Source organism: Lithobates pipiens, unplaced genomic scaffold (assembly GCF_037356315.1).
Source record: "Lithobates pipiens isolate NorthernLeopardFrog02 unplaced genomic scaffold, aLitPip1_a1.2 Scaffold_16, whole genome shotgun sequence".
In the NCBI taxonomy this organism is placed as follows: Eukaryota; Metazoa; Chordata; class Amphibia; order Anura; family Ranidae; genus Lithobates; species Lithobates pipiens.
Window position 1 is genome coordinate 602,919,770 of NW_027507748.1, and position 26,916 is coordinate 602,946,685.

At 46.8% G+C, this 26,916-nt stretch overlaps 2 protein-coding genes across 2 annotated transcripts in view; one reads left to right on the forward strand and one right to left on the reverse strand.

Annotated features, from left to right (window-relative positions):
- PSPC1 (paraspeckle component 1) overlaps positions 1–6,492 on the reverse strand; it is a 76,566-nt gene extending 70,074 nt beyond the window's left edge. The window contains 2 exon segments of the mRNA XM_077483991.1: positions 5,973–6,175; positions 6,178–6,492. Of these exon segments, the coding sequence (XP_077340117.1) occupies positions 5,973–6,175; positions 6,178–6,355 (381 nt within the window). The 5' untranslated portion in view covers positions 6,356–6,492.
- Positions 6,459–18,781, forward strand: LOC143983876 (uncharacterized). The gene is made up of 4 exons (XM_077483993.1): positions 6,459–6,600; positions 17,101–17,578; positions 17,864–18,003; positions 18,096–18,781. Exons 2-4 carry the CDS (start codon positions 17,341–17,343, stop codon positions 18,144–18,146), a joined length of 429 nt encoding a protein of 142 aa, XP_077340119.1. The 5' UTR covers positions 6,459–6,600; positions 17,101–17,340; the 3' UTR covers positions 18,147–18,781.
- The last annotated feature ends 8,135 nt before the right edge of the window (positions 18,782–26,916 follow it).

Consider the following 26,916-nt stretch of genomic DNA (forward strand, 5'->3'; position numbering starts at 1 on the left):
TCTCGGCAGCTCAACAGTCGTTTGGCAGGAAGGTTATGCTGGCGGTAGTCCCACACTAAGAGTAAGTACTAGTTTATCATCTCCGGGTGCTGTCCTGAAAGACGAGGTGAGAAAACTTTAGACGTAATGGTATTTCTACGAGTCTTTCAGGCCAGCGCCAACGACCCTCTCGTTTAGAAATGTTAATGTGTGTTTTGGTTGCTATATTCTGCTTATATAATTTCAGCATGGCTGGAGATACTCGGTAACAACTGAGGCCATGGTGATGATCCGCCCAGTGAACATCCGCTTGCTCAGTGGGGATGGCACCGTAGATCCCCGCTGAGCAGGAAGATAGCAGGTCCATCTCTGCACAGTGTGCAGGGATGGACCTGTCAGAGCACCGCTCTCCCCTATGGGAGATCGGATGAGTCCGTCATCACCTGATCCGAAGACTGATGGTAAAGTACGTTTTTCCTCCGTCACACTTTTTCAGATCGGAGCGGGTCAGATGTCAGCGGACATGAAACCTCTGACATCCGACACTACATAGAGGTCTATGGAGCATCCATTCAGGTCCACCTAAAAAACCCGACAGGCGGACCTGAACGGATAATTCATGTGAAAGAGTCCCATTTAAGGTTTTCTCCCCACAAAGCTTTCTTTTGGTGGCATTTGATCACCTCTTTTTTGCGCTATAAACAAAAAACCTGAATTTTGAAAAAAAAATAAAATAATAATTTCTTCAGTTAAGCCAACATGTATTCATCTACATAAAAAAAAAAATTTTTACTAGTAACAGCAGCAACTTTTATCAGGATTGCAACTGACAGATTGGAGACTTTTTAGGGACCATTAACATTTATACAGCAATTAGTGCTATAAAAATGCACTGATTACTGTATAAATGACAATGGCAGGGAAGGGGTTAAACGTGTTCCCTGGGAGGTGTTTCTAACTGGAGGGGGGGGTGTACTGACAAAGTGCAGAGCGACTGCTGTTCCTAATCACTAAAACAGATGGTCACTCTGTACTCCCCTGACAGAACTGGCTCTGTCTGTTTACATTGTCAGATCCCCATTCTGACTCTGGAGCGATTGCAGGTGGCTAATGGACATTGCAGCCGTGTGCATCTGGCACCATGCACATGCCCACTATTTATTGCACGAATCGATGTACACCTACAGCGATTTAAGGAACAGAGCCGTCCTGCCACAGTATAACTGCGGCGACTGATCAGCAAGTGTTAAAAGTTAGTATTTTTGCTAGAAAATTACTTCAAACCACCCCAAACATTTTATTAGCAGAGACTATAGAGAATAAAATGGTGATTATTGCAATATTTTATGTCACAAGTATTCGCGCAGCGGTCTTTCAAACGCAATTTTTTTGAAAAAACAAACACGCTTTAATGAAAAAAAAAAAAAAAAGGCACTATTTACCCCAAATCTCAGAATATAAAAGATGTTACCGTATATACTCGAGTATAAGCCGAGATTTTCAGCCTCTTTTTTGAGGCTGAAAGTGCCCCCCTCGGCTTATACTCGAGTCATCGCTGTCTGCCCGCTCGATCAGCGTGTCGAGCAGACAGACAGCGGCCATTCTATCATTCAAAAGCCGCGCCTCCGGCTCCGCCTTCGCCTGTGATAGGCGGAACACTGAATTTCCCAGCAGCCTGTGTTCCGCCTATCACGGACATCGTATCATCCTCGTACTATGGACGAGGATGATACGATGTACGTGATAGGCGGAACACAGGCTGCTGGGAAATTCAGTGTTCCGCCTATCACAGGCGAAGGCGGCGGCGCAGCTTTTGAATTTTACAATGGCCGCCGAGGCGCCGACGAAGAGGGCACGGGACGGAGGCAAGGCAAGGCAAGGCACGGCACGGGACGGGACGGAGGCAAGGCATGGCGGCGAGGCACGGCACGGGACGGAGGCAAGGCACGGGACGGAGGCTCGGGACGGAGGCTCGGGACGGAGGCTCGGGACACAGGTAGGCTGGACACACACACACACACACACACACACACACAGGGATGGATGGATGGATGGAGACACACACACACAGGGATGGATGGATGGATGGATGGAGACACACACACACAGGGATGGATGGATGGATGGACACACACACACACAGGGATGGATGGACGGACACACACACACACAGGGATGGATGGACGGACACACACACAGGGATGGATGGACGGACACACAGGGATGGACGGACACACAGGGATGGACGGACACACACACAGGGATGGACAGGCATGTCTTACCCTCGGCTTATACACGAGTCAATAAGTTTGTCAGTTTTTTTGGGGGTAAATTGGGGGCCTCGGCTTATATTCGGGTCGGCCTATACTCGAGTATATACGGTATGCCAAATAGATAGATACCCCACATGTCATACTATAAAATTATGCATGCTTGTGAAATGGCAAACTACAGTACTTAAACATTTCCAAAAAGGCAACACTCTTAAAAATTTTCTAACAGGTTACTGCAGGGGTCTCAAACTGGCATTTCTACAGCTGTTGCGAAACTACAAAGTCCCATGAGACATTGCAGGGCTAACAGTTACAAGCATGACTCCCACAGGCAGAGGCATGATGGGACTTGTAGTTTCACAACAGCTAGAGGGCCACCAGTTTGAAGACCCCTGTGTTACAGTTTTTTAATTACGGAGAAGGTCTTGCGCTAGAATTATTGCTCTCGCTCAGATGTTCGCGGTGATACCGCACATGTGGTTTAAACACAGTTTACATATGCGTTAGCTTCTGTGCGTGAGGAGGGAACATCAGACATCGCTCTGGTCCTCCAAGTGCATATCGATGAGTGGCGGCCATCTTGGTCTCACTAGTCTCCGTGCCCAGCTAATGGCCACATCATATCAGGGCTTCAAAAAGTGTAGCTGCTGGCTTAGGCCCCTTTCACACTGGGTGGTTTTCATGAGCTACAGCGCTAAAAATAGCGCCTGAAAAAAACCAGACCCTTTCACTCCAGTGTGAAAGCCAGAGAGCTTACACATTTGAGCGGTGCACTGGCAGGACAGTGAAAAAAGTCCTGCTAGCCACATCCTTGGAGCGGTGTATTCACCGCTCCTAAACATTGAAATCAATGGGGCAGCGCGGCTATACCGCCGCTTTGCGGGAGGTTTTAACCCTTTACCGCCGACGCCCGCACTGCCCCAGTGTGAAAGGGGCCTTAATAACACACTCACCTCTCCCAGGATCCAGCCGCCTGAAGACTCACTTCTCTCCTTCACAAGTGTGTGCACACGGCTGTGACAGCTTGCGGCTTCACAGCCTGGGTGCGTGCTATGCCTCCTCAATGGCTAGGCAATCTTCTAGGACCTGTGATGCGTCCCTGAAGATGGCGCGGGGGGGGGGGGCAGCGGGAACAGAACTTCCGCTTGAGTCCCCTAGGCGGTCCGAGCGAAGTGAGAGCTGTCAAAACTAGGTACCCACACCCAAAAAACAAAACAAAAAAACACACGCCAAATGTGGCATGTAAGGGGGTGAGGAGTCTTAGACCACTTACGGACCAGCAGCAGATAGCTGCCGTAACCTCGATATCCTCTTCAGCATGCAGTCCACTTTGAGATAAAAGCGGTCCCTGCGGTGGATTTGCCACATGATTACTTTTAGCAGGGGCAGGCGAGCCCCCCATCCGTTCAGCCGGTTCCACCACTTACCAGATCTGCCAGTAGCAGCTGAGACTATCGCATCCATACCCCTGGGTGCCTGGCTGCTGAGTGAGGGGGAAGATGGCCCCCACTCTGCTTCCATAGCATTGACTTACGGAAGCAGTCACTTACGCCCAATGCGCTTAAAAAGGAGAATTTTTTTTTTTTTTTTTTAATTGCATTTTAGTGTAAATATCTTTTTGACCCCAGATCTCACATTAAAGAGGTCCTGTCATGCTTTTTTTTCTATTACAAGGGATGTTATATTCCTTTTAATAGGAAGAAACGTGATCTAAAAATTTTATTTATTTTTTTTTTTTTTTTTTTTTTAAGGACAGTGTCAAAATAAAAAGTAAACTAAGGAAAAAAAATAATTGAAGGCGTCCAATTCAGTTTGTGTGCAGAAGTGAACGCATACGCGAATAGCGCCCGCATAAGAAAACTATATTCAAATCACTCGTGAGGTATCACCGCAATTGTTAGATCAAGAGCAATAATCCTAGACCCCCTCTAACAAAAAAAATGGAAACCTGTAGAAATTTTTAAACATCGCCTATGGAGATTTTTAAGGGTAAATGTTTGTCGCCATTTCAGTGCGCAATTTTGAAGCATGACATGTTGCGCAGCCGTGCAACATTGCACCCAAACAAAATTTATGTCCCCCCCTGCAAATAGAGCTTTCTTTTGGTGGCATTTCATCACTTCTGTGGTTTTTATTTTTTGCGCTATAAACAAAAAACAAAAAAGAGTGACAGTTTTATTTTTTACTATAACCAATATCCCCCAAAAATATAAAACATTTTTCTTAGTTTAGGCCAATTAGTATTATTCTATATATTTTGGGTAAAAAAATAAAAATTAGCAATAAGCGTATATTGATTGGTTTACGCAAAAGTTATAGTGTCTACAGAATAGGGGATAATTTTATGGCATTATTATTATTAATTTTATTAGTAATGGCGGTGATCTGCGATTTTTATCGTGACTGTGACATTATGGTGGATGCAGACACTTTGAGGCCATTGTCATTTACACAGCAATCAGTGCTATAAAAATGCACTGATTACTGTGTAAACAACACAGGCAGGGAAGGGGTTAAACACTAGGGGCTGATCAATGAGTTAAGTGTATCCTAGGGAGGGAATGGGCTAACTAGGACAAGACAGCGATCACTGATCCCTATCACAGGGAGCAGTGATCTGTCATGTCACAAGGCAGAACGGGGAAATGTCTTGTTTACATCTCTACATTATGCCGCTCCGTGACATGATTGTGGGAACCCAGCCGACATAGAGTCTGTGGGCACGGTTGCGCTGCATGCGGTGGGCACCCGCTGCCCCCCCCCCCCCAATTAAAGGGAATGTACAGGTATGCCCACTGCTGATGTATATCCACGCTCAGCAAGTGGATAATTAAAAAAAAAAAAAGTATTTTTTTTGCCCAAAAAAAAAAAAAGGGGGGGGGAAAGATGTGTGCTTGTAAGATCGCTGCGCAAAGTATTGCAACAACTGCCATTTTATTCTCTAGGGTGCATTTTTTTTTTGGGGGGGGGGGGGGGGGGATTAAGTCATTTTCTAGCAAAAAAAAATAATAAATTTAAAAAAGGAGAAAAAAATTATGGTTTGGAAACACCAAGTGTGAAAAATAGGTCCGGTCCTTAAAGTGGAAGTACCACTCTTGGCTAGAAAAGGGTGCTGTCGACATCTGAGCAAACCGGAAATGATGCAAATTCATCGCTTCCGGGTTACTATAGTCAACAGCGGATCAAAGCCTATCTTTGCTTTGTTTGGCTGTCAGGCCAGCTGGTGTACAGACAGAGTGGTCGGGGGAGGGGGGCGCCCCCAGCCCATTGCCTACAAAAGCAGTCCAGCAGCTAGACAGACACCAGGATTGCTTTTAAATGAAAAGGTAGCGGTGTGATGCCTGTAGCTGCAAGTATAACCACTGGAAGTCCAGCAATGGACGGGTAGGTTGTTGGCATATATATATGTGTTTAGCAATAGGAAAGAAAAAAACAAACAAACGTAAAATAAACGCCTGATGCATCTAAGCGCGTGTAAATACATTTACACGCTGGACGCGTTTAGCATTCCCTTATTTAATTAGTCGGATTATATTTGTTGTAGCCAATTAAACACGTTAGCGCTTGATGCGTTTGCGTCGCACACGTTTCCAAGCGCGGAGCGGTGTCCCAGGAGGAAGGCCTCTAAGGTCGGAGAACGGCCGATCCTCCAGTGTACACGAGGCCTTGGAATGAATGGAGAGCGCCCCCTCCTGGCCGCTCACACACCAGCGCTCTTACCAGGCGGATGAAGCCGAAGCCCCGGTCCCGGTTGATGAACACCTCGCTCGGCTCCCCGTACTTGTCGAACAGTTTCTTGAACTCGCTCTCGGTGATGTCGGTCGGCAGGTTGCCCACGAACAGGCGGCAGCGCTGGGTGTAGCTCTTCTCTCCGGGCTTCAGAAAGCTCTTGATATCGATGGTGACGCCGCGCTCCTCTTCCGCTCTTCCATCTTGGGAGGCATGAGGGACGGGTCCCCCTCCGACACCTCCAGGCTGCGCTTCATGCCCTTCCCCGGGGTCACCATCTGCTGCTGCGGGGGGGACACCATGTCGCCGCCGCTCTTGGGGGTGAACGTCCTCTCGATGCGGACTTGTTTCAGGTTCCTGTTCGCCATGGCCATCCTTACCGCGAGAGACAACGGGCAGCGAGCGAAAAACCGACAACTACAACCGCTCTAAAATGGCGCCGAGAAAATTCTCCAACCACCAGTGACGTCACGCCTCCCTCAAATCCCCTTCCGGAGAGTTGTGTGCGGAGGAGGCCAAACTGCCCCCTCTAGCGTGCCTCCGCCCCTCCAATGGCTTGGGGGGCTATGGAGGCCGGTTACTGGCTGCTCCGTGTCCAATCACATCCAGGGACACAATGGTAGGAGAAAGCATTCGGTGTGAGGGGGAGCTGCTACGAGCCCTTTGTTGTTATGAGAGAGCGTGGGGCCCGGGCAGTCATTGGTCCAGCCTGTCCAATCTATTTTCAGTGGCGATACCTGTTAAAACTATGCAATGGTCTCATGGTACATCCGTCTGATATGTTATCTGGGAGCCTGGGACAATGTACATAACTGCGCTGATGACATGTATACATCAGAGGGTCAGCCATCACACCAGGGATACCCCCAACACATCAGAGTCCCCCTTTACATCAGTGGTCTTCTTGTGCCCCCCCCCCACCTTTATATCAAAGTCACCCATCACATCTCAGCCCCCCCCCCACCTTTATATCAGAGTCCCCATCACACCAGGGGTCCTCTCAACACATCAGAGTCCCCCTTTACATCAGTGGTCTTCTTGTGCCCCCCCCCACCTTGATATCAGAGTCACCCATCACACCTCAGTCCCCATCACACCAGGGTCCTCTCAACACATCAGAGGCCCCCTTTACATCATTGGTCTTCTTGTGCCCCCCTTAATATTAGAGTCCCCATCACATCTGAGCCCCCTTTATATCAGAGTCCCACATCACATCTGAGCCCCCTCTATTTTAGAGTCCACATCACACCTCAGCCCCCCCCCCCCCCTCACCTTTATATCAGAGTCCCTATCACACAGGGCTCCTCCCAACACAGCAGAGTCCCCCTTTACATCAGTGGTCTTCTTGTGCCCCCCCGCCACCTTTATATCAGAGTCCCCATCACATCAGAGCCCCTTCTTTATATTAGAGATCACATCAGAGCCCCCTCTTTATATCAGAGTCACCCATCACATCAGAGTCCCCCTTTACATCAGTGGTCTTGTGGCACCCCCCTTTATATCAGAGTCCCCATCACATCTGAGCCCCCCTTTATATCAGAGTCCACATCACATCTCAGCCCCCCACCACCTTTATATCAGAGTCCCCATCACACCAGGGGTCCTCTCAATACATCAGAGTCCCCATCACATCAGAGCCCCCCCCTTTCTATCAGAGTCCCAATTTCTTCTCACCCCCCCCACCACCAGTTGCATCTCACCCCCTTTATATCAGAGTCCCCATCACATCAGAGCCCCCTTTATATCAGGGTCCCCATCACACCAGAGCCCCCTTTATATCAGAGCCCCTCTTTTATATCAGAGTCCCCTTTGCATCAGCGGTCCTCTTGTGGCACCCCCAATTTTATATCCGAGGTCCCCTTTACATTAGAGCCCCCCTTTACATTAAAGGTCCCCCTTAACATCAAAGCCCCCCTCCCTTTGTCATCAGAGGTCCCCATCACATCAGAGCCCCCCTTTATATCAGAGTCACCATCACATCAGAGTCCCACTTCACATCAGAGGGCCCCCCTTTATATCAGAGTCCCCCTTCACATCAGTGGTTCTCTTGTAGCATCAGATGTCCCCCTTTACATCTAAGGTCCCCCTTCACATCAGAGTCCCCTTTACGTCAGATGTCCCCCTTTACATCAAAGGGCCCCATCCACGTCACACACCCCTTTACATCAGAGGTCCCCCTTCACATCAATGATCCTGTGGCATCAGAGGTCTTCCCATCAAATCAGAGGTCCCTTATCACATCAGAGCCCCCTCCACTTTACATCAGAGGTCCCCTATCACATCAGAGGTCATTCCAATAGCATCAAAGGTTTTCAGATCACAACACTGATCCTCCTGTGACATCAGAGGTCTCGCATCGCATCAGAATGCTCCTTCACATTAGAGGCCCCTTATTACATCAGAACCCCCTTCACATCAAAACCCCCCTTAACATCAAAGCCCCCTTCATAGCATCAGAGATCCCTCCAATTCACATCTAAGCCCCTCTTCACATCAGTGCCCCTCCCATCACAGAGGCCCTCAATCACACAGTCCCCCCACCACATGCCCCAATCCAGGACAGACTGGGTTCTGTGCTTGCGCACCCCAGGAAAAAACAAATGGCACCCTGGTTCACAAAGTCTACAGTAGAAGTTAATTTTCTTATAGAAACAGAAATTGTTCTTTATAGTGTGTGAATGTGGTTCTAAAGTCAGAAGTTTTTTTTTTATCTTAATGCATTCTATGCATTAAGATAAAAAACCTTCTATCTGCAGCAGCCCCCCCCCCCCCCCCCCCAATACTTACCTGAGCCCATCTCAATCCAGCGATGTTGTATAAGAGTCTTGGCTGTCTGGTACTCTCCCTCTTCATTGAATGAGACAGCAGCGGCGTGCCATTGGTTCCCGCTGCTGTCAATCAATGTCAGTGAGCCAATGAGGAAAGAGATGGTGTGGGGCCGGGCTGGTGTGGCTCCATGTCTGAATGGGCACACAGAGCAGCGGTTCAGCTCAGGTGCCCCAAGAGCAAGCTGCTTGCTGTGGGGCCAGGAGGGAGGAGCCAGAAGTGCCAGCGAGGGAAGAGAAGAGGACCTGGGTTGCTCTGTGCAAAACCATTATAAAAACTATTAACCAGTATAACATGTTTGTTATTTTAACTACCTCCTGCCCGCCAAATAGTAAAATGATGGCGGACGGGATCCCATCTTGTTCTGGAGTGACGTCATATGACATCACCCCAGTGTCACTGCTCTCACGGGGGCATGCAGCAAGGCGCTCGCACCATGTTTCTTTTTTAATTTTTTTTATTTAACCACTTGCATACTGGGCACTTAAACACCCTTCCTGCCCAGACCAATTTTCAGCTTTCAGTGCTCTCACACTTTAAATGACAATTACTCAGTCAAGCAACACTGTACCCAAATGAATTTTTTGTCCTTTTTTTTCCCACAAATAGAGCTTTCTTTTGGTGGTATTTGATCACCTCTGGGGTTTTTATTTTTTGCGCTATAAATGAAAAAAGACCGAAAATTTTGAAAAAAAACGCATATTTCTTTGTTTCTGTGACAGAATTATGCAAATTATTAATTTTTCTTCATAAATTTTGGCCACAATTTATACTGCTACATATCTATGGTAAAAATAACCCAAATTAGTGGATATTATTTGGTCTTTGTGAAAGTTAGAGAGTACAAGCTATGGTGCGAATCATACAAAATTGATCACATCTGATGTACTGGTGGCCTATCTCACTTCTTGTGACCCGAACAAGCCAGGAAAGTATAAATACCCCCCAAATGACCCCTTTTTGGAAAGTAGACATTCCAAGGTATTTAGTAAGAGGCATGGTGAGCTTTTTGATGTTGTCATTTTTTCCCACAATTCTTTGCAAAATTAAGATTTTTCATTTTTTCACTTTTTTTTTTTTTTTTTCACAAAATTGTCATTGTAATAGGTTATTTTTCTCACATGGCATGTGTATACCACAAATGACACCCCCAAAAAAATTCTGCTACTCCTCCTGAGTATTACAATACCATATGTGTGGGACTTTTTCACAGCCTGGCCACATAGAGAGACCCAACATGCAGGGAGCGCCATCAGTTGTTCTAGGACAGTGATGGCGAACCTTGGCACCCCAGATGTTTTGGAACTACATTTCCCATGATGCCCATGCACTATGCAGTGTAGTTGAGCATCATGGGAAATGTAGTTCCAAAACATTTGGGGTGCCAAGGTTCGCCATCACTGTTCTAGGAGCATAAATTACACATCTAACTTGTTGACTACCTATTACACTTTTGAAGGCCCTGGAGCACCAGGACAATGACACGTGGCACTGATGACAGATGGCACTGATAACAGATTGCACTTACACGTGGCACTGATGACACGTGGCACTGATGACACGTGTCACTAATACGTGGCACTGATGACAGATGGCACTAATACGTGGCACTGATGACAGATGGCACTAATACGTGGCACTGATGACAGATGGCACTAATACGTGCCACCGATGACAGATGGCACTAATACGTGGCACCGATGACGCGTGAGACTGATGACAGATGGCACTAATAAGTGGCATTGGTGACACTGACAACAGATGGCACGTGACACTGACAGGTGGCACTGATGACAAATGGCACTAATATGTGGCACTGATGACAGGTGGCACTGACGACAGGTGGCACTGGGGACAGATAGCACTAACAGGTGGCACTGGGGCGGATGGCACTTTTCTTTTTTACACTCGCGGCCGCTGCAGCCGTTCATCTCTCCCCTCTCACACGCTGTCTGTGTGAGGAGGGAGAGCAGCGCTGAGAGATGATCTCATATGTTTACATATGAGATTATCTCACATTGGACACGCCGATCGCGCTGTGATTGGCCGTTTACAGCGATCTGTGTTTGCCTGTCTTCAGGGGAAACAGCAAACACAGAACTACCCCGATGCGCGCCCGCAGCGGCGCGCATTGCGGAAGTAAACAGCAGGACGGCCTCCCGGACAAAAGCGCCCACTCTATGGCCATCATTCGGCTATAGGGCGGGCGGGAAGAGGTTAAGGGTTGCAGGATATACAAAAAGATAAATAACCAACATATCAACCAACTTCTCCCAGCGTCAGACCCAGACCCATATTCATAATATAATATAATGCCTCGACTACTGCAACTCCCTCCTCGTTGGATTACCTTTACATAGGCTATCCCCCCTCCAGTCCATAATGAATGCCGCTGCCAGACTCATCCACCTTACCAGCCATTCAGTGTCCTCCACCCCTCTCTGCCAATCCCTGCACTGGCTTCCACTCACCCAACGAATAAAATTCAAAGTACTAACAATAATTTACAAAGCCATCCATAACTCTGCCCCCAGCTACATCACTGACCTGGTCCCAAAATACCAACCAAACCGCCCTCTTCGGTCATCTCAAGACCTCCTGCTCTCTAGCTCCCTTGTCCCCTCCTCCCATGCTCGCCTCCAGGATTTCTCCAGAGCTTCTCCTATCCTCTGGAACTCCCTACCCCAATCTGTCCGACTGTCCCCTAATCTATCCATCTTTAGACGATCCCTGAAAACCCTTCTCTTCAAAGAAGCCTATCCTGCTTCTAACTAACACTGTTTTACTTCCCCCATCAGCTCATCCCCCACAGTAATTACCTCCTGTATCAATTGACCCTTCCTTTTTAGATTGTAAGCTCTAACGAGCAGGGCCCTCTTATTCCTCTTGTGCCAAATTGTAATGTAAATGTAATGTCTGCCCTTATGTTGTAAAGCGCTGAGCAAACTGTTGGCGCTATATAAAACCTGTATAATAATAATAATAATAATAATAATATAGTTTTTGTGAACAAAAGAGACAGTGTAGCAATGTCCATTATTACACTGTAGTAGAATACTCATTTATCAACAACACAATTCAAGAAATAGCTAGCTGGTAGATCTGGGGGGGGGGGGGGGGGAGGATTCCTCGATCCCTATGGCTAACCTTATTCATCGCACCTAGGGTGGGTCTTAGCCCTTGTACACACGATCGGAGATTCAGGCGGAATGTGTCCTATCGGACCGTTTTGTCTGATATTCCGACTGTGTGTGGTCTCCATCGGACTGTTTCCGTCGGAGTATCTGACGGACCAAGTTTTCCAACTTGCCCGTAAAATTTTCAGACAAAATGCTCCGATCGGACATACTCCGATCATGTGTAGCCTACTCCGACGGACAAGGTGCCACGCATGCTCACAATCAGATTCGGACACGGACGCGCTCGCTCAGGTAAAACTACTGCTCGTAATCGATATAGCACATTCGTCACGCTGCAATGTTAAAAATTCTTTCATGAAGCGCATTCTCTTGTTCTTTACAAGGCTGCAAGAATGAACTTCTTTTGATGCTCATAGTCACACACACTTCTCCCGAACGTATTACTTGAGTCTTTTTACTCATTTCAGCAATACAATATTTTAAATCGTCACATCTACACAATTTTTTTTTTTTTGGGAATTTTTTTTTTTTTTTTTCATCAACATCTCCTTTTTTTTTTTTTTCAAATATAAAGTTTATTAAGCCCCAACATGGGAAGAGGGCACCAGTGTTACAGCATTTACAAAGATATAACGTACATCACAGACATCCATGAATCCTGTGATGCTGAATATCAGCCAATAAAGAGGGCAAAAACCAAATTACATACTTCACTAGTTGCAAAAATCAACAAGTAAACTTGTTGATAACCTGGCCATATAAGCCCTAGTATTGATAACTGGTCTCTCCTCCCAAATTTTCAGTTTTCTACTTACCAACTGTAAGTTCAAGTGGGGGGGGGGAATAAGCCACCCCGCATCCAAAGGGGTGGGTGAAGAGGAAGTAAAAATAGAGTGGGGGGAATATGGGTTGAGGATTGGGCAGGAGAAAAAAAAGGGGAGGGGCGGGGTGAAAGTGGACTTGTTTGGAGTAGGGGGGGGGGGGAGCGGCCACGACAGCCAGTGCGAGAGTCCGTTCAAGTTGATCCTCCAGGGTTTTGGATGACCTGTATCATGTAGCTCAGTAATTAGGAGTGCAAAAGGGAATTTCCTTCTGTTGAGTAAATAAAGATATTCCAACTAGCCCATGTTTGTATGTATTTCTCGTGTTTGTGTTGTGCCGTAAGGACTAAGTCCTCCAGTTTGCGTATTTCCTCCACCTCCACCTTGCGGAGACAGTCCGCCACCGTTGGAGGGCACTACTGCTTCCATCAAATAGGGATGCATGCTTTAGTGTGAGCGATTTTTTTTGTACTTTTTCATCGACATTGTTGATAAGTGTAGGAGGAAGAAGGCCGCTTTGTCGGGGACTGTATAGTCTGTGAATAGCTGTGTGATACGTTGAACCTCCCTCCAGAAGTCGCTCAGTTTAGGGCAAAACCAAAAAATATGCAAAAGCGACCCTTCCCCCTCCATACGCCAGCAGCGGTCTGAGGTGCCAGGTAAACACATATGTAGTCTGGAGGGAGTGAGGTACCATCGGGACATAATCTTGTAGTTAGTTTCCTTCATTTTGCTGCAGATGGATGAATGGGCTATGCAGTCTATAATTTTTTGTTGTGAAGTCGAGAATGTACAGTTAAGCTCTTTTCCCCATTTCTCTAAATAGGGTAATGTCATCTGTGTTGAGGGTGCGTTAATCAGAGCATGCATCTGCGAGAGAAGTCTTGTAGTGGTGTCAGTATCTGAGCAAAAGTCCTCAAAAGGCAGTAGTTGCCTATCAAAGTTACCCGTTTTCGGTAGGGAATGTAAAAAGTGGTGTAGTTGCGCAGCGTTCCAGAAAGAAAGCCGGGAACCCCCCGGCGGGGTCCATCAGCTCTGTTATTGAGGGCCATCGTCCGTTCTGTCTAAACCTAGCCGCACAATCACACCCCGATTCCCGTAGGGTGTCAAAACTAGATGGTGAGAGCCCAGGCGTAAAGTCTGGGTGCCCTAAAATCGGGTAGAGTGGAGAGTCCTCGGAGGTAAGGCCGAATTGCACCGACGCCCTCCTACTCTAGAGGAGTGTGTTCCCTATCAGGGGTTGCTCCTTCAGATCCTTGGGGAGTGAGTCATAACACCATAGCGCACCTTTCAGCGCCACTGCTGTTTGGGCCTGCTCCACCCGTATCCACAGCTTAGATGTCGCATTATGTTCCAATCTAAGATTCGGCCCAAGTGTGTGGCTAGGTAGTATTTTCTGATGTCTGGTAACACCAACCCCCTTGTTTCGGAAGCGAGATAAGGTTTCTGTTTATACGTGCCTTCTTATTAGCCCATACGAAACGGGTAAACAACGCGTGCAGTTGCCTGAAGGAGAGTGGGACATGAATAGGGAGAGCTTGGATCAGATATAGGAATTTGGGCAGTATGCACATTTTTAAGAGGTTGCATCTGCCAAACCAGGAGTGCAAACCAGAGCCCCATTTTCCCAGAAGGGTCCGGACCCTTACCAGGGCCGGGGGAAAATTCAGTGCAAAAGTGTTCGTGATATCCTTGGGTATCTGAGTTCCGAGATATGAGAGCGCCTCATTGGTCCACTTAAAAGGGAAACTCGGCTGGAGGGAACTCGTTTCTTGAGTGGACATGGCTAGCCCCATGGCCGTAGATTTAGATTAAGGTTGGACAGCGCTCCGTAGGCGTCAAATTCTTTCAATAGGTTTGGCAAGGAGATCCTAGGTTTCGTTAATGTGAACAGCAGGTCATCCGCATATGCTGCGATCTTACAGTCTACGTCCCCCACTGACAATCCCTGTATGTTCGGATTTCGTCTGATTGTATTCAAGAAAGGTTCTAGTGTAAGAGCGAAAAGGAGAGGCGATAGGGGGCAACCCTGTCTGGTGCCATTAAAGATATGGAAGAGCGACGAGAGAAGTCCGTACCTATCCAGCCCATCATGTTGTCGCCTAAGCCAACATGGCGCAAGACCATAAACATAAAGTCCCAATTTACTCTATCAAAAGCTTTTTCAGCGTCGGTGCTCAGGAAAACACAAGGGCTATTTCCAGTATTTGCAATATGTAGCAAATTGAGAACCTTAATTGTATTGTCTCTGGCTTCCCTGTGCGGAATGAATCCTACTTGATCCGGGTGGACCAATGAAGGTAGGTGTTGGGCGAGTCAGGTTGCTATTATCTTTGAACACATTATAAGATCTACGTTAAGCAACGAGATGGGCCTGTAACTACTACATGCCGTGGGGCCCTTACCCGCCTTCGGAATCAGTGATATATGGGCTTTCAGCATTTCTCTGGGTATAGAGGTTGCATTGCCAATGAACATCTCCTTATTTGACAGTTTGCTCATCTTTGCATTTTTTGGGGTGTGTTTTGGGTTTCAACTTACCACAACACCATTATTATCTTTTTTGTATTTTCTTTTTCTTTTTTAATCTACAGAAGGTTGTTTAGTGTTGGTGCCCCTTGTTATTCATTTCACTTTGTATTTTTGAAATGTACCTGCCTGCTCACAAATAAACTGTCCTTTTTTAAGTCAAACACATACGCAAGTATTTCTTCAAACAAAAAAAAAAACGTTATTTAGGTGTCAGTAACAAATAAAGAGGGAGGCAGCGCTGGAGAAACTGGGGAGATTAGCGAAGCCTTTGGCCCCCAGGGCAGACCTCAACTATTTAAACGCAAAAATTGGTGGCCTGAGGAGTACATATCTGAGGGAGAGAAGTCTGGTCCTGAAGTCCAAGAAACCCGGAACAGCAGCAGATGACATCAATGTTCCCAGGCTGTGGTACTACAAGAGGCTGCATCTTCTGTCAGACCAGACTGAATCCAGGTAATCACACTCTGGTCTTCCTTCCATGCTTCCTTCCAGGCTGTGGCTGTGGTGCTGGAGGTGTGGCAGAAGGAGGAGGAGGAGGGGCATGGGCCAAATCACACAAGTGTGTTGCTTGTGTGATTTGGCCCAACAGACCCTTATTGAGGGTGTAGAGAATTAGCTCCTCACACAAGATCTCCTCCATTTGCTCGAGTTTACATGCAGCCAAGGCGGCAAAGGCCTCTTGATAGGTGGGGGTGGCTTTGAGGCCCGCATAAGCCTCCCCGATGAGCCTCAGAGCCGACTCCTCCACATTCCCCCCCTTTCTCGCCCTTTTGTGTGGAAGGCGGAGGGGAGGGACCTGGGATTCTGTCAGGCTCCTCCGCCCGCCCAGCCCCTGGCTGCTGCTTACCCCTGCCTCCTCCTGGCTGCCACTTTCCACAGCCACCTCCTGGCTGCTGCATTCCACACCCTCCTCCTGGCTGATGTCTTCCTGTGTATGAAAAAGGGACATAGTTTTAGTTTTTGGTTCATCAAACACACACAATTTTCACATCAAGACTGTTGCAAATTGTTAACCAATAGAAGACTATCATTTTGAGCCCAGCATTTTTCATTCTTGTCCCAAAGGTTTTGGCCACTACTGTCTATTGATATGTGAAACACTTTCTAAAATCAGCAATTAGTGAGCAAAAATCAAGTTAACATCATTCATTTTTACTCCCAAAATATGTACAACAATACTATATTTGGCTCAAGCTGGGCTCCTCCAGTTCTTTCTGAGTGGAAGGCCCAGGTTGGGCGTCAGAAGACTCAGCGGGTGTGAAATGTAGCATAGAAGGACGCATGGAAGGAAGGGTAGAGAGGGATTCCCTGACCTCAGCCTGGTCTGACAGAAAATGCATCCTGTCATAATACCACAGCCTGGGGACATAAACTTTATCTGTTGCAGCTCCAGATTGCATGAACTTCAGCACCTTCTTCCTCTCCTTCAGATATGTACTCCTGAGGCCACCAATTTTCACTTTTAAATAGTTGACCTCTTCCCTGGGGACCACCGGCTTCACAAACTCAACCAGTTTCTCCAGCGCTGCCTGCCTCTTTAGTTTGTTTTTGTAATGATGGTGCGTCGATTGCCACAGGCAGGGCAGCTCCCTGTATTTATCGATGAACAGGGAGAAAAATGTGGTCATTGAAACCGTCCATAATCTCTGCAAGACACAACACATGACAAACCCTAATGTCAGGCTCAACTCCACTAATTTAGGCCTCAATCTAGAAGCAGTATAGGCTAGTGATGTACCAAGTTCAAAATTTTACCTTCGTTTGCACGATCGTCACGTCAGCTTCTCCCTCTGTTCACAGATCGTACGGACGACACACGTGTGTTGAGTTTTATATACAGTGCGCATGCATGAAACTTCGCCTGCCCCAGACGTTCTTTCTAAACTATTCCCCGCCCCTTCTCTTTTGGCGTAGTGGGGAGAGCACATGGCGTTAAGAACGTAGGTGCGCAATCAGAGTTCCACTAACGAGGAGGAGGGTGAGGAAAGCCCGGAGCCTGAAACATCCTGATCCTGGAAGAGAAGATTTAAGACCTCAAATATGTCTTTTGGAGAGATGGAGATGGTGGACATATTGAAGAGGACCGACTATTATGAGAAGTATGGACCTTACTCAAACCCAAATATCAGAAAGGCCAAGATCATGACTAAAGTTGTGAAGAGTCTTCAGAAGAATTTTGGGGTACAACGATCCAAGGATCAACTGAGAAAACGCTGGTCAGACCTGAAACTGAGGGAGCACGATCAGTACAAAAGGATCAAGCGAGTTCTTCAAAAAAGTAAGTAGTTGTCGTGTGTTCATATGATTATTCTTGCTTGCATACTGCTTCATGTGCTTTGATTTCATGTTGTACAGTTTAAAATGGCCACTTTCAAGTTCCTGGGTTCAATCGTTCGTAAGAAACATCGTTCTGCAGGTAAGTATTCCAGCTTAACAAAGTGTCCACAATAATGTTCTCACCTTTGAACTCGGCCAAAAAACACAATTGTACCACACTTGCAAGCAATGTTTCATATTCCTATTTCTGCCCTCTGTGTGTGTTCCTTTTTTACATTCTCATAAGGGAGAGAAGACTCGGGAAGTCTGAGGACACCAGGGACCCCACACCTCCCAAAGAAGGCGAAATTCCAACACCAGAAGCAGAGGAGCAGGAGGAGGAGGAAGGAGAGATCGTTGAAGTTGGACAAATTGTCACCACAACAGGTGAGTGTTGGAGACCACAGCTTACGGTAAGCTAATCAATGTATGTCGGCATATTTATAATACATGGTATGTTTTTTTTGCTTTTTTTGTAGGTGATGTGGAAGAAGAATCACATTTTACTAGTGAAAGTGCCCAGATCCTGATTGGGGAGATAATGGTGTGCGATCGGGATTTAGAAAATATACAGAAAAACATCAATGATGTTCAAAATAAAATGAAGAACATCATTGATGTTTTGGGGAGAGTCTGAAACACCCCAAACTAGCTAGGGTTTTAGTTTTGTGTTTTTACTAAACAACTTTTGTATTTTACAAAAAGCCAAATTTGGAAGATGCACACAGTGTGTCAACATGCCCTATCTCCCATCATGGGGGATCAATGTACGTGTTTTGTGGAAAGTGGCTGAGATGAAGGGGTTGCAGCCCCAAAACATGTACATTGATCCCCCATGATGAGAGATAGCACATGTTGACACACTGTGTGCATCTTCCAAATTTGGCTTTTCCAGGGATGGCACCCCATGTGATAAAGGCAATATCAGCCCAGTTTGTACATACTCATGTCTGATATTGTCTTCACTTTTCAAAGTTGAACTTTGTAAGTTCCTGTGTTCTGTATGTTACGCTTTGATACATGCCTGTTTACACAAAAACACCAAGTTACAAAAAAATGACCTTAAATAATGTTTTTGATACACCCAATATGTTGGTTTGTTGTAAAACCCTTTTCTAAACGCACATGTGTATGTGCTTTGATTAAAAAGTTAAATTATCACAAATGTGTGGCTTCCTTTTTCAATGCGCAAAAGCAGTATTTGGAGTAAAATTGTTGTTTTCTGTGACAATGGGTGTTATTTACTAAAGGCAACTCCACTTTGCATTCCAAGTGCAGTTTCAGGTGTACTTTTGCAGTGCACTTGTAGTGCATAGTGGATGTGCCTTTAGTAAATAACACCCACAGTGATGTGTTAATTTTCACAATCATGCCATTTTCCTGACCCCACATATTTCTGCCATGGTGCTGAAAATGAGCAAGATTTTTGTCAGTAATGCACTACATACACTAGTTAGCAAAAACAAGGTGTATGTGTGTGTGTAGCAGACCCACAACATAATAAGATTATCTGAAGAAGAGACTGTCCCCTCATCTCGCTCAGAACTTGGGTTTGCACTGTTGTGGAAAAAGGCACATCAACAAAAATCTAAAATTTACCTAGGAGACACCTAAAACCAAGCTAAGCAGTAAATGAAAACAAAGATTATTGTAGTTTCAAAGAAAAATGTATTACAAAAATGCCTCTCAGACATTGTCTGGCATATCAATGCCCCCCCCTACCCACAAAGTACTCCATGTATTGGGTTTGGACCTCGCGGGCGCTTGGGGGGGGGGCAAGCCAGGACGAGCAGCTTCAAGGCCCATGAGGTTATCATTTTCAGGCAAGTCTGCATCTTGGCCAACTGAGACCACATAGTTTGCTGAATGTCTTTTCAAGAAATTGTGCATAACACAGCAGGCAAGCACTATGTGATTGATTTTATATTCCACCATGTGGATAGGCGTTAAAAAAAAGGCGGAACCGGCTGGCCAGTATTCCAAAAGTGTTCTCCACGACTCTTCTGGCTCTGGCTAGCCGAAAATTAAAGATCCTCTGGTCGGGGGTGAGGGTCCTCATCGAGAAAGGCTGCATCAGATGGTTTGCCAGGGCAAACGCCTCATCCGCGATGAAGACGAACGGGAGTCCTTCCTGATTCTCCTCTGGGGGTGGCAAGCCCAGACTGCCACTCTGGAGACGCCAGTAGAATTCCGTCCGTGAGAATACTCCACCATCCGACATCCGGCCATTTTGCCCCCCACGTCCACATACAGGAAGTCGTAGGTCGCTGACACCACCGCCAACATCACGATACTATTAAACCCCTTGTAATTATAATAGTACGACCCCTGAGTTGGGGGGTGAGACGATGCGGACGTGTTTCCCATCAATTGCACCTCCACAATTGGGAAAGTCCCAACGACTGGCAAAGTGGGAGGCCACAGTCTGCCATTCCTGTGGCATTGAAGGAAACTGTGGAGTGAAACAAGATAAAAAATTATTAATTTTGCTAATCAATATTGCAAGCAGATTAGACACCAACATTTTTGGCCAAGATCAGTATAACATTTTGGGAAATTAGTATTTAAAGCCTAAAGTATAAGGTCCCCTTATCAGAGTCATCACCTCCCATCCCCCCCATCTGATGGGCCAGCCATTGCAAAAAAGGAGGGGGGGATGTTTTGGACAGGTAACCCTCTCCACTTGATTGAGAGCTGAATGCCTAAACAATGTGTGATACTTTGGGAAGCCCCTCCTTACTTACACTATTGGCAGCCCACCGGACAGGTAAGAAGTGTCATAATACCAAAAATAAAACAAAATGGAAGCACATTTTGACATTCTGCTATTACCTATCAAGATAATAATAGGTTAAAAAAATAATAAATATAGCATTTGAAAGTATTGAGGCAGGCCCTTGCACTACATACTTTAAATAAAGCATGTAGTGTAGTGCATAAATGTTACCATAAAAAAGGTAGGTAGAGTGTGTATTGGGTTTGGTAAAGTCAGCAGATAGAGAATTGCTATCAGCTGACCTAGCAGTTGGGGGGAGGGGGGTTCCTAAGGAGTTTGGCCCAACCAAAAAAAAAAAAAAAATGTCACTCTGCATGAATTGAAGCGCACACACATAACATTTGTAGACATTTTAGGGGAAAGCAATACTATGGAGCTGACAAAAGACATTGCTAAGTGACTAGACTATAGTTTTATTGGCCCAGAAGAGCATGGTGGGGAAGTTAGTGAAGCAAATATGCACGAGGACAAAGGGGCAGAGCATATGAATTAGAGCATATTGCAATCATGGTAATTAGGGAATGAGGAAAGAAATCCAAGACATTAGCAAGCATTAAATACATAGAATGTGATGTTAAAGGATAAAACTTACCTTCATATAGTCCTTCTGCAGGACCTGAATGATGGCAGAACAGGTCTCTGGAATAATGATCCCCAGAGCCTGGGGGGAGATGCCTGTGGAGAACTTGAGGTCCTGAAGGCTTCTCCCTGTCGGCAAGTAGCGCAATGTGGCGTTGAGCCTCTGCTCTGGAGTGATGGCTTGCCGCATGCAGGTATTCTGCCTGGTGATATAAGGGGACAGCAAAGCCAGCAGACGGTGAAAAACGGGGGTCCGTCATCCGGAGATAATTCCTGAAATCATCAGGATTATTCTCACGGAGCAAAGGCATGTGCGAGAACTGGTCATGCTGGCGCAACCAATTCTTGGTCCACAAATGCCTCCTCGCCCTGTTCATGGACCGGGCTTGTGTGAAAGCTAAAAGCCCAACACCAAGCCCCTGCACAGCACAAACTCTACGACGAGTACGTACACGAAACATGGTTTGAAAATGGTCGGCTGGTCAGAACGGACAACAGAAAGCACCGATAAACAGCAATGCCTGAAAGAACGACCTGAAAAGCAGAAGCAAGCAGACAATAAGCAATGCAAATCAAAGCGTACTATACCAAGATATAGTCCACAATGAGAAACAAATGCTTACTGACTACACGCACTGATAATCAGATACGCAAAGACAAGCAGAAACTGAAGAGCAGTACCGAACTAAAGCACAAATCTGAAAAGCGCGAATCGTCTCTCACCAAACTTCTACTAACATGCGATAAACACGAGATCAGCAGAAGGAGCCCAAAGGGTGCCGGACGTGGTGCTGAACTCCCTTTTTCTAGTGACGCCGTACGCGGCTTACGTCACTGCGTTCTTAGCAACCAAAACTTCCGGCAATTTAGTCCAACCGTGTGTATGCAACATCACTTCCGGACCTCTTCCGGAATTAATCAGTCGGAATTTATCCGACGGATTTGGTTGTTGGAATCTCCGACCGTGTGTACAAGGGCTTAGATTCCAAGGAGGGAAAAGTGGGAACAAGGACAACAAACTTTCTGCAGCCCATTAGAGGTTTTACATTGTTGTGGAATTATTAGGGATGTAACGGCTCCCCTAATATAAAGGGGGTTAACGCCGTTTACGATGTTCCCTCTCCTAGACACACATCCACTCGCGACCAATATCCACACCTAAACGACCCTTTCCTATAGGAGCCGACCCCTCTGGCAAAAAGACGAGACGCACTCTGTCCCTTCTGTAGTAGGAATGACTTTATTAAAGACCAACATTGTAACTTTATACACAATTCAAGGCACATGCTTTAACATGAACAAGAGCCCAGCTCCAGCCACACATCCCAAGACTCAACACCTCACCCTGACATCTGCTAGGCTTCAAACGATCCCACCCAATACACATCTTTTCACAAAGGGTTGGCAGCCAGTCTGTCTGGCACTTTACAATACACACAAGGACAGACTTAAATGAACAATATGCAAAACAACTTAATTCCTCACAGCAATGACACTTAACCCCCACATACAGTATACATCCAATCTATATACAATGTATATACAGCCTTGAATATGGCTATCACAGACCATATCGGGGGTTTCTTTTATTCACCCTGTGTCGAAAGTGACCCCACTGTCACAAGGGAGATGAATAGAGAGAAGGAAGTAGAAGAAAGAGAGGGGAAAGGGAGGCAGCCTGTGGGAAGGAAAGGGACGGGAAGGAGGGGGGTGGGGGGGTGTGGTGCTCCAGCGGGGCCGGCGCCCCCACTCCCTAGTTTTCCTCAAAACAGGGGATTCAAAAGTAAGTCTTGTACTCTTCTGAATATCGGAAGAGGTTCCACTGCGTCCATCGGGTGTTGTGCTCCTCCTCCCTGTCCCGCAAAGCAGCTGTGAGTTGCTCCATTCGCTGTATATCGCAAACCATTGAGACACTGCCGGTGGAGACTGCTGTTTCCACACACTGGGGACACAAGCCACGCTAAGAAAGTGTTTCAGTAGTGACCTGTGAAACCGCCTTCCTGACAAGAGAGTCAAATTTAAGAGTACTGCTGCAGGATTGTCCTGAAGAGTGACATCATTGAGCTGGTAGATAATCTGGAGAACTTGTCTCCAAAAAGGGGTCAGGACAGGACACTCCCAAAAGATATGCAGCAGGGTGCCAGTTTGCATGCCACATCTCCAACAAAGTGGGCTATGTCCCAGAAATATGGCAGCCAATACTGTGGGTGTCCTGTACCAGCGTGTCAAAATTTTATAAGTAATCTCCTGGTACTTACTACATAGAGAGGACTTGTGAGCGAGAGTAAGAATGCGATTCTTTTGCTTCTCAGTAAGCGTAATGTTAAGGTCTACCTCCCACTTCCTCAGATATGGGGGGTCGTGGCAGGATGCGTGTGTAAGTAGGATACTGTATGAATAGGACAAGGATTTCCGCAATGGTTCCTCTCCCAGGCACATTCCCTCAAACAGTGTCGGTTGTCTCCAAAAACTGCCAACCTCCGGGAGTGATCTGAGGAAATGTGTGAGTTGCAGCAGCCTACATTTACCCAGGGCGGAGGACCCCAGTTCCGGGTACATGCCTGAGGGGTCAGTCCACCCTGAGGCATCCAAAAAGAAGGAGGCTTTGATTAGGTTTTGGTCCAGCTGGAGCCTAAAATATTTGTCGGAAATACCTGGTGGGAAGCTTGGGTGACCGATTATAGGAGTTAGTGGCGAGGGAAAGCTGGGAGTATCCGCCAGTTTAAAATATATTTTTAATTCCTGTAAAGTGGGATAGATTAGTGGGTGTAGTAAGGGAAGTCTGGAGAAGTTGACTGCACGCCAGGGCAGCCCCTCTATGGGGAACAAAGCCGATTCCCGCTCCAGTCTGACCCATAGTTTATAGGGCTGGTGTCTGCACCAATCCACTACTCTGTTCATGTGAACTGCCTAAAAGTAGAGGGCTGGATCAGGGAGACCAACCTCTCCCCTATTTTTCGGTCGCTGTAGTAGGGATCTGCTGAGTCGTGGAGGCTTGCCCTGCCATATGTATTTAAGGTTGAATATATTTTTATTGTATGCCAGACAGGGTAAAATAACACATTTGTAAACAGGCAACTACATCACAGACGTCGCCCTTGACATCAACTAAGGCACATCAATATAAACAGGACAACAGGGGGGGGATTAGAGGTAGTGGGTACAGCCAGGAAAAAAAAGGGGGGGGGGAAGGGGGGAGGAAGAGAAAGCCAGTACGAATAGAGAAAGAGAGAAAGTAGGGTGGGGAGAAACAGGGGGGAGCACAGCAATCGCATTTATCAAAACGAATATGTGCAGGATATGCACCATTGTTGTTCACGTATGTTACATCAGGAATGTTCACCCCAGAGGCAGAGGTAATCAAGGTGCGGCCGCTAATGTCACCAGCGGTCCACATAACGACACCATCCCCCGCCCAATCTTGGCAGGAAGTTTGCTTAGGAGATCTTGAGATTGTTGAGAAATAATTCCGTCTGAGAATGGTGTCGCCAGATGGACCACAACATGGTAAACCTATCGTATGCATCGTCCGCCTTCGCCTGCAATTCCTCCATGAGCATAGTGTCATTAAGGATATCCACCCACGCTGAAATAGGGGGGGTGGAGTCCTTTTTCCAGTATAGGGAGATGGTATGACGAGCTGCTGAGAGAAAGAATCTCAGAAGACTACATTTCTGAGACCGGATCGACCCAGGTAGAATGGATAAAAGTGCAGACAGAGGCGATGGAGGCAACGAAGCCTGGTACATATCATTATGAATAGCGAAAATCTTATCCCAAAAAGGACGAATCCTATCACACTCCCACCAAATATGAATGTATGATCCCTGTGCTCCACGACAGCGCCAACACACGTCAGTGGTTGATGGAAACATCCTGTGTACCGAGACCGGGACCCTGTACCACCTCGAAAGCAGTTTGTAGTTCTTCTCCTGGAAAAACCCTGACCTAGAGGATTGATGTGTGTGGATAAAGGAGGTAGACCACTGTGTGGGGGAGATCTCTAAGTGTAGGTCTCTAGACCATTTACTTGTGTATGTAGGGAGAGCATCATATAATCGAGTTTGGATATCTTTATAGATTAACGATAGAGTGTGTCTAGGGGTTTGAGCCAGGTTGCAGAGGTCCTCAAATAGCGTAAGTGGTCTGTGTGTTTTACCGGAGAGGTGAAGGTCTCTGCAAATCTGGGTTAGCGAAATTGTAGTGAGCCAGTCCGTCGTGATATTGGTCTGGGGATCTGGAGGGGGGCGGAAATGTCCAGTAGTAGGGTGAACAAACTGATTGGCTGTGGGCCAGTGTTCACGGGTATAGTTCCCACAGTGCAGCTTAGCAGCTAGGGTCGGGAGGGCCAGATTGTCAAATAAGGGGGTTAACGGTCCAGGATCCGTGGACAGAGCGTAAGGGACAGCTTTAATATACCACAATGTGAGAGCTGCTCTCGTCAGAGGGGAGATCCCCTGCATCACCCGAAACCCGGTATGATGCCCTCATAGTAGGGCCCGTAGGTCCACCGGGGCCATGTCCTGTTCAATTAAAGTGGAGGGTTTAATACGAGGTCTCGGGAACCAGTCCAAGAGTCGGGATAGTATCGCGGATGTGTGGTACAATCGGAAATCCGGGAGGCCTGCACCTCCTCTAAGTTTGGGGGCACATAAAACCTTGTGTTTAAGTCTAGAAGGATGGTGTTGCCACACAAACGTGCCCACCATAGCTCGCAAAGCCAGGAAGAAGGACGTCGGTAGAAGGATGGGAAGGGTTTGGAACAGATATAATGCCCTCGGAAGGATATCCATTTTAATAACACTCATTCTCCCCCACCAAGAGAGCTTGAGATTGTGCCAATTCTCAAGAGAGCGCTTAATGGAAGTCAGCAATGGGCTAAAATTAAGAGCGTACACGTCATGGAAGTTAGCAGGGATCTCCGTACCGAGGTATTTGATCGAGCGAGGTTGCCATTTAAAGGAGAATCGTTGTTGAACGAATTTTAGGTCAGTCGGCGAAAGTGACACATTTAAAGCTTCCGTTTTGTTCAGATTCAGTTTGAAATTACTATGAGCCCCAAACCGATCAAGCTCCTCGAGTATGGCAGGGAGGCTAATACGGGGTCGAGTGACATATAAGAGTAAATCATCTGCGTAGAGAGACAGCTTACGGGGAGCCGAGGGGGTGTTGATCCCATGAATAGAGTGATTGTTTCTAATGGCTTGAGCCAAATGTTCGACAGTAATCGCGAACAGAAGTGGCGATAGGGGGCACCCTTGTCTGGTGCCGTTCTGGATCTCGAAAGCCTCCGACGATTCCCCGTTAGCTAGGACCCTGGCAGACGGGTTCTTGTAAAGAGCCATTATTTTAGTGAGCATACGTGGACCTAAACCTATTTGCTGTAGGGAGGCCTGGAGAAACGACCAGTTCACCCGATCGAACGCCTTTTCGGCATCGCAAGCCAAAAGACAAGTAGGGATGTTGTGGAGTTTGGCGTATGAGATAAGGTGTAGGGTTTTAGTGGTATTGTCCCTGGCCTCTCGGCCTGGGACAAAGCCCACTTGGTCACTGTGAATGATAGAGGGGAGCAGGGGAGCCAGGCGTGTTGCCAAAATTTTAGAATAAAGCTTGAGGTCAACGTTTAATAGGAATATATGCCTATAATTTCCGCAGTGTGCTTGATCCTTACCCGGTTTGGGTATGACCACTATTTGGGCTTGAAGAATCTGTGGGGAAAGGGGATGCGTGTCATCTATCTCCTCGAATGTCTTGGCCATGAGTGGGGCAAGTTGGTGAGCGAATTTCTTATAAAATAGCGGGGAGTATCCATCGGGACCAGGGCTTTTACCAGTCTTCAGACCTTTAATCGCTACTAGGAAGTCAGTCGTAGTTAGCGGCAACTCTAAGTCAGCGCTATCAGTTAAAGAAATGGTGGGTAGAGCCGTATCTTGAATATATTGCTT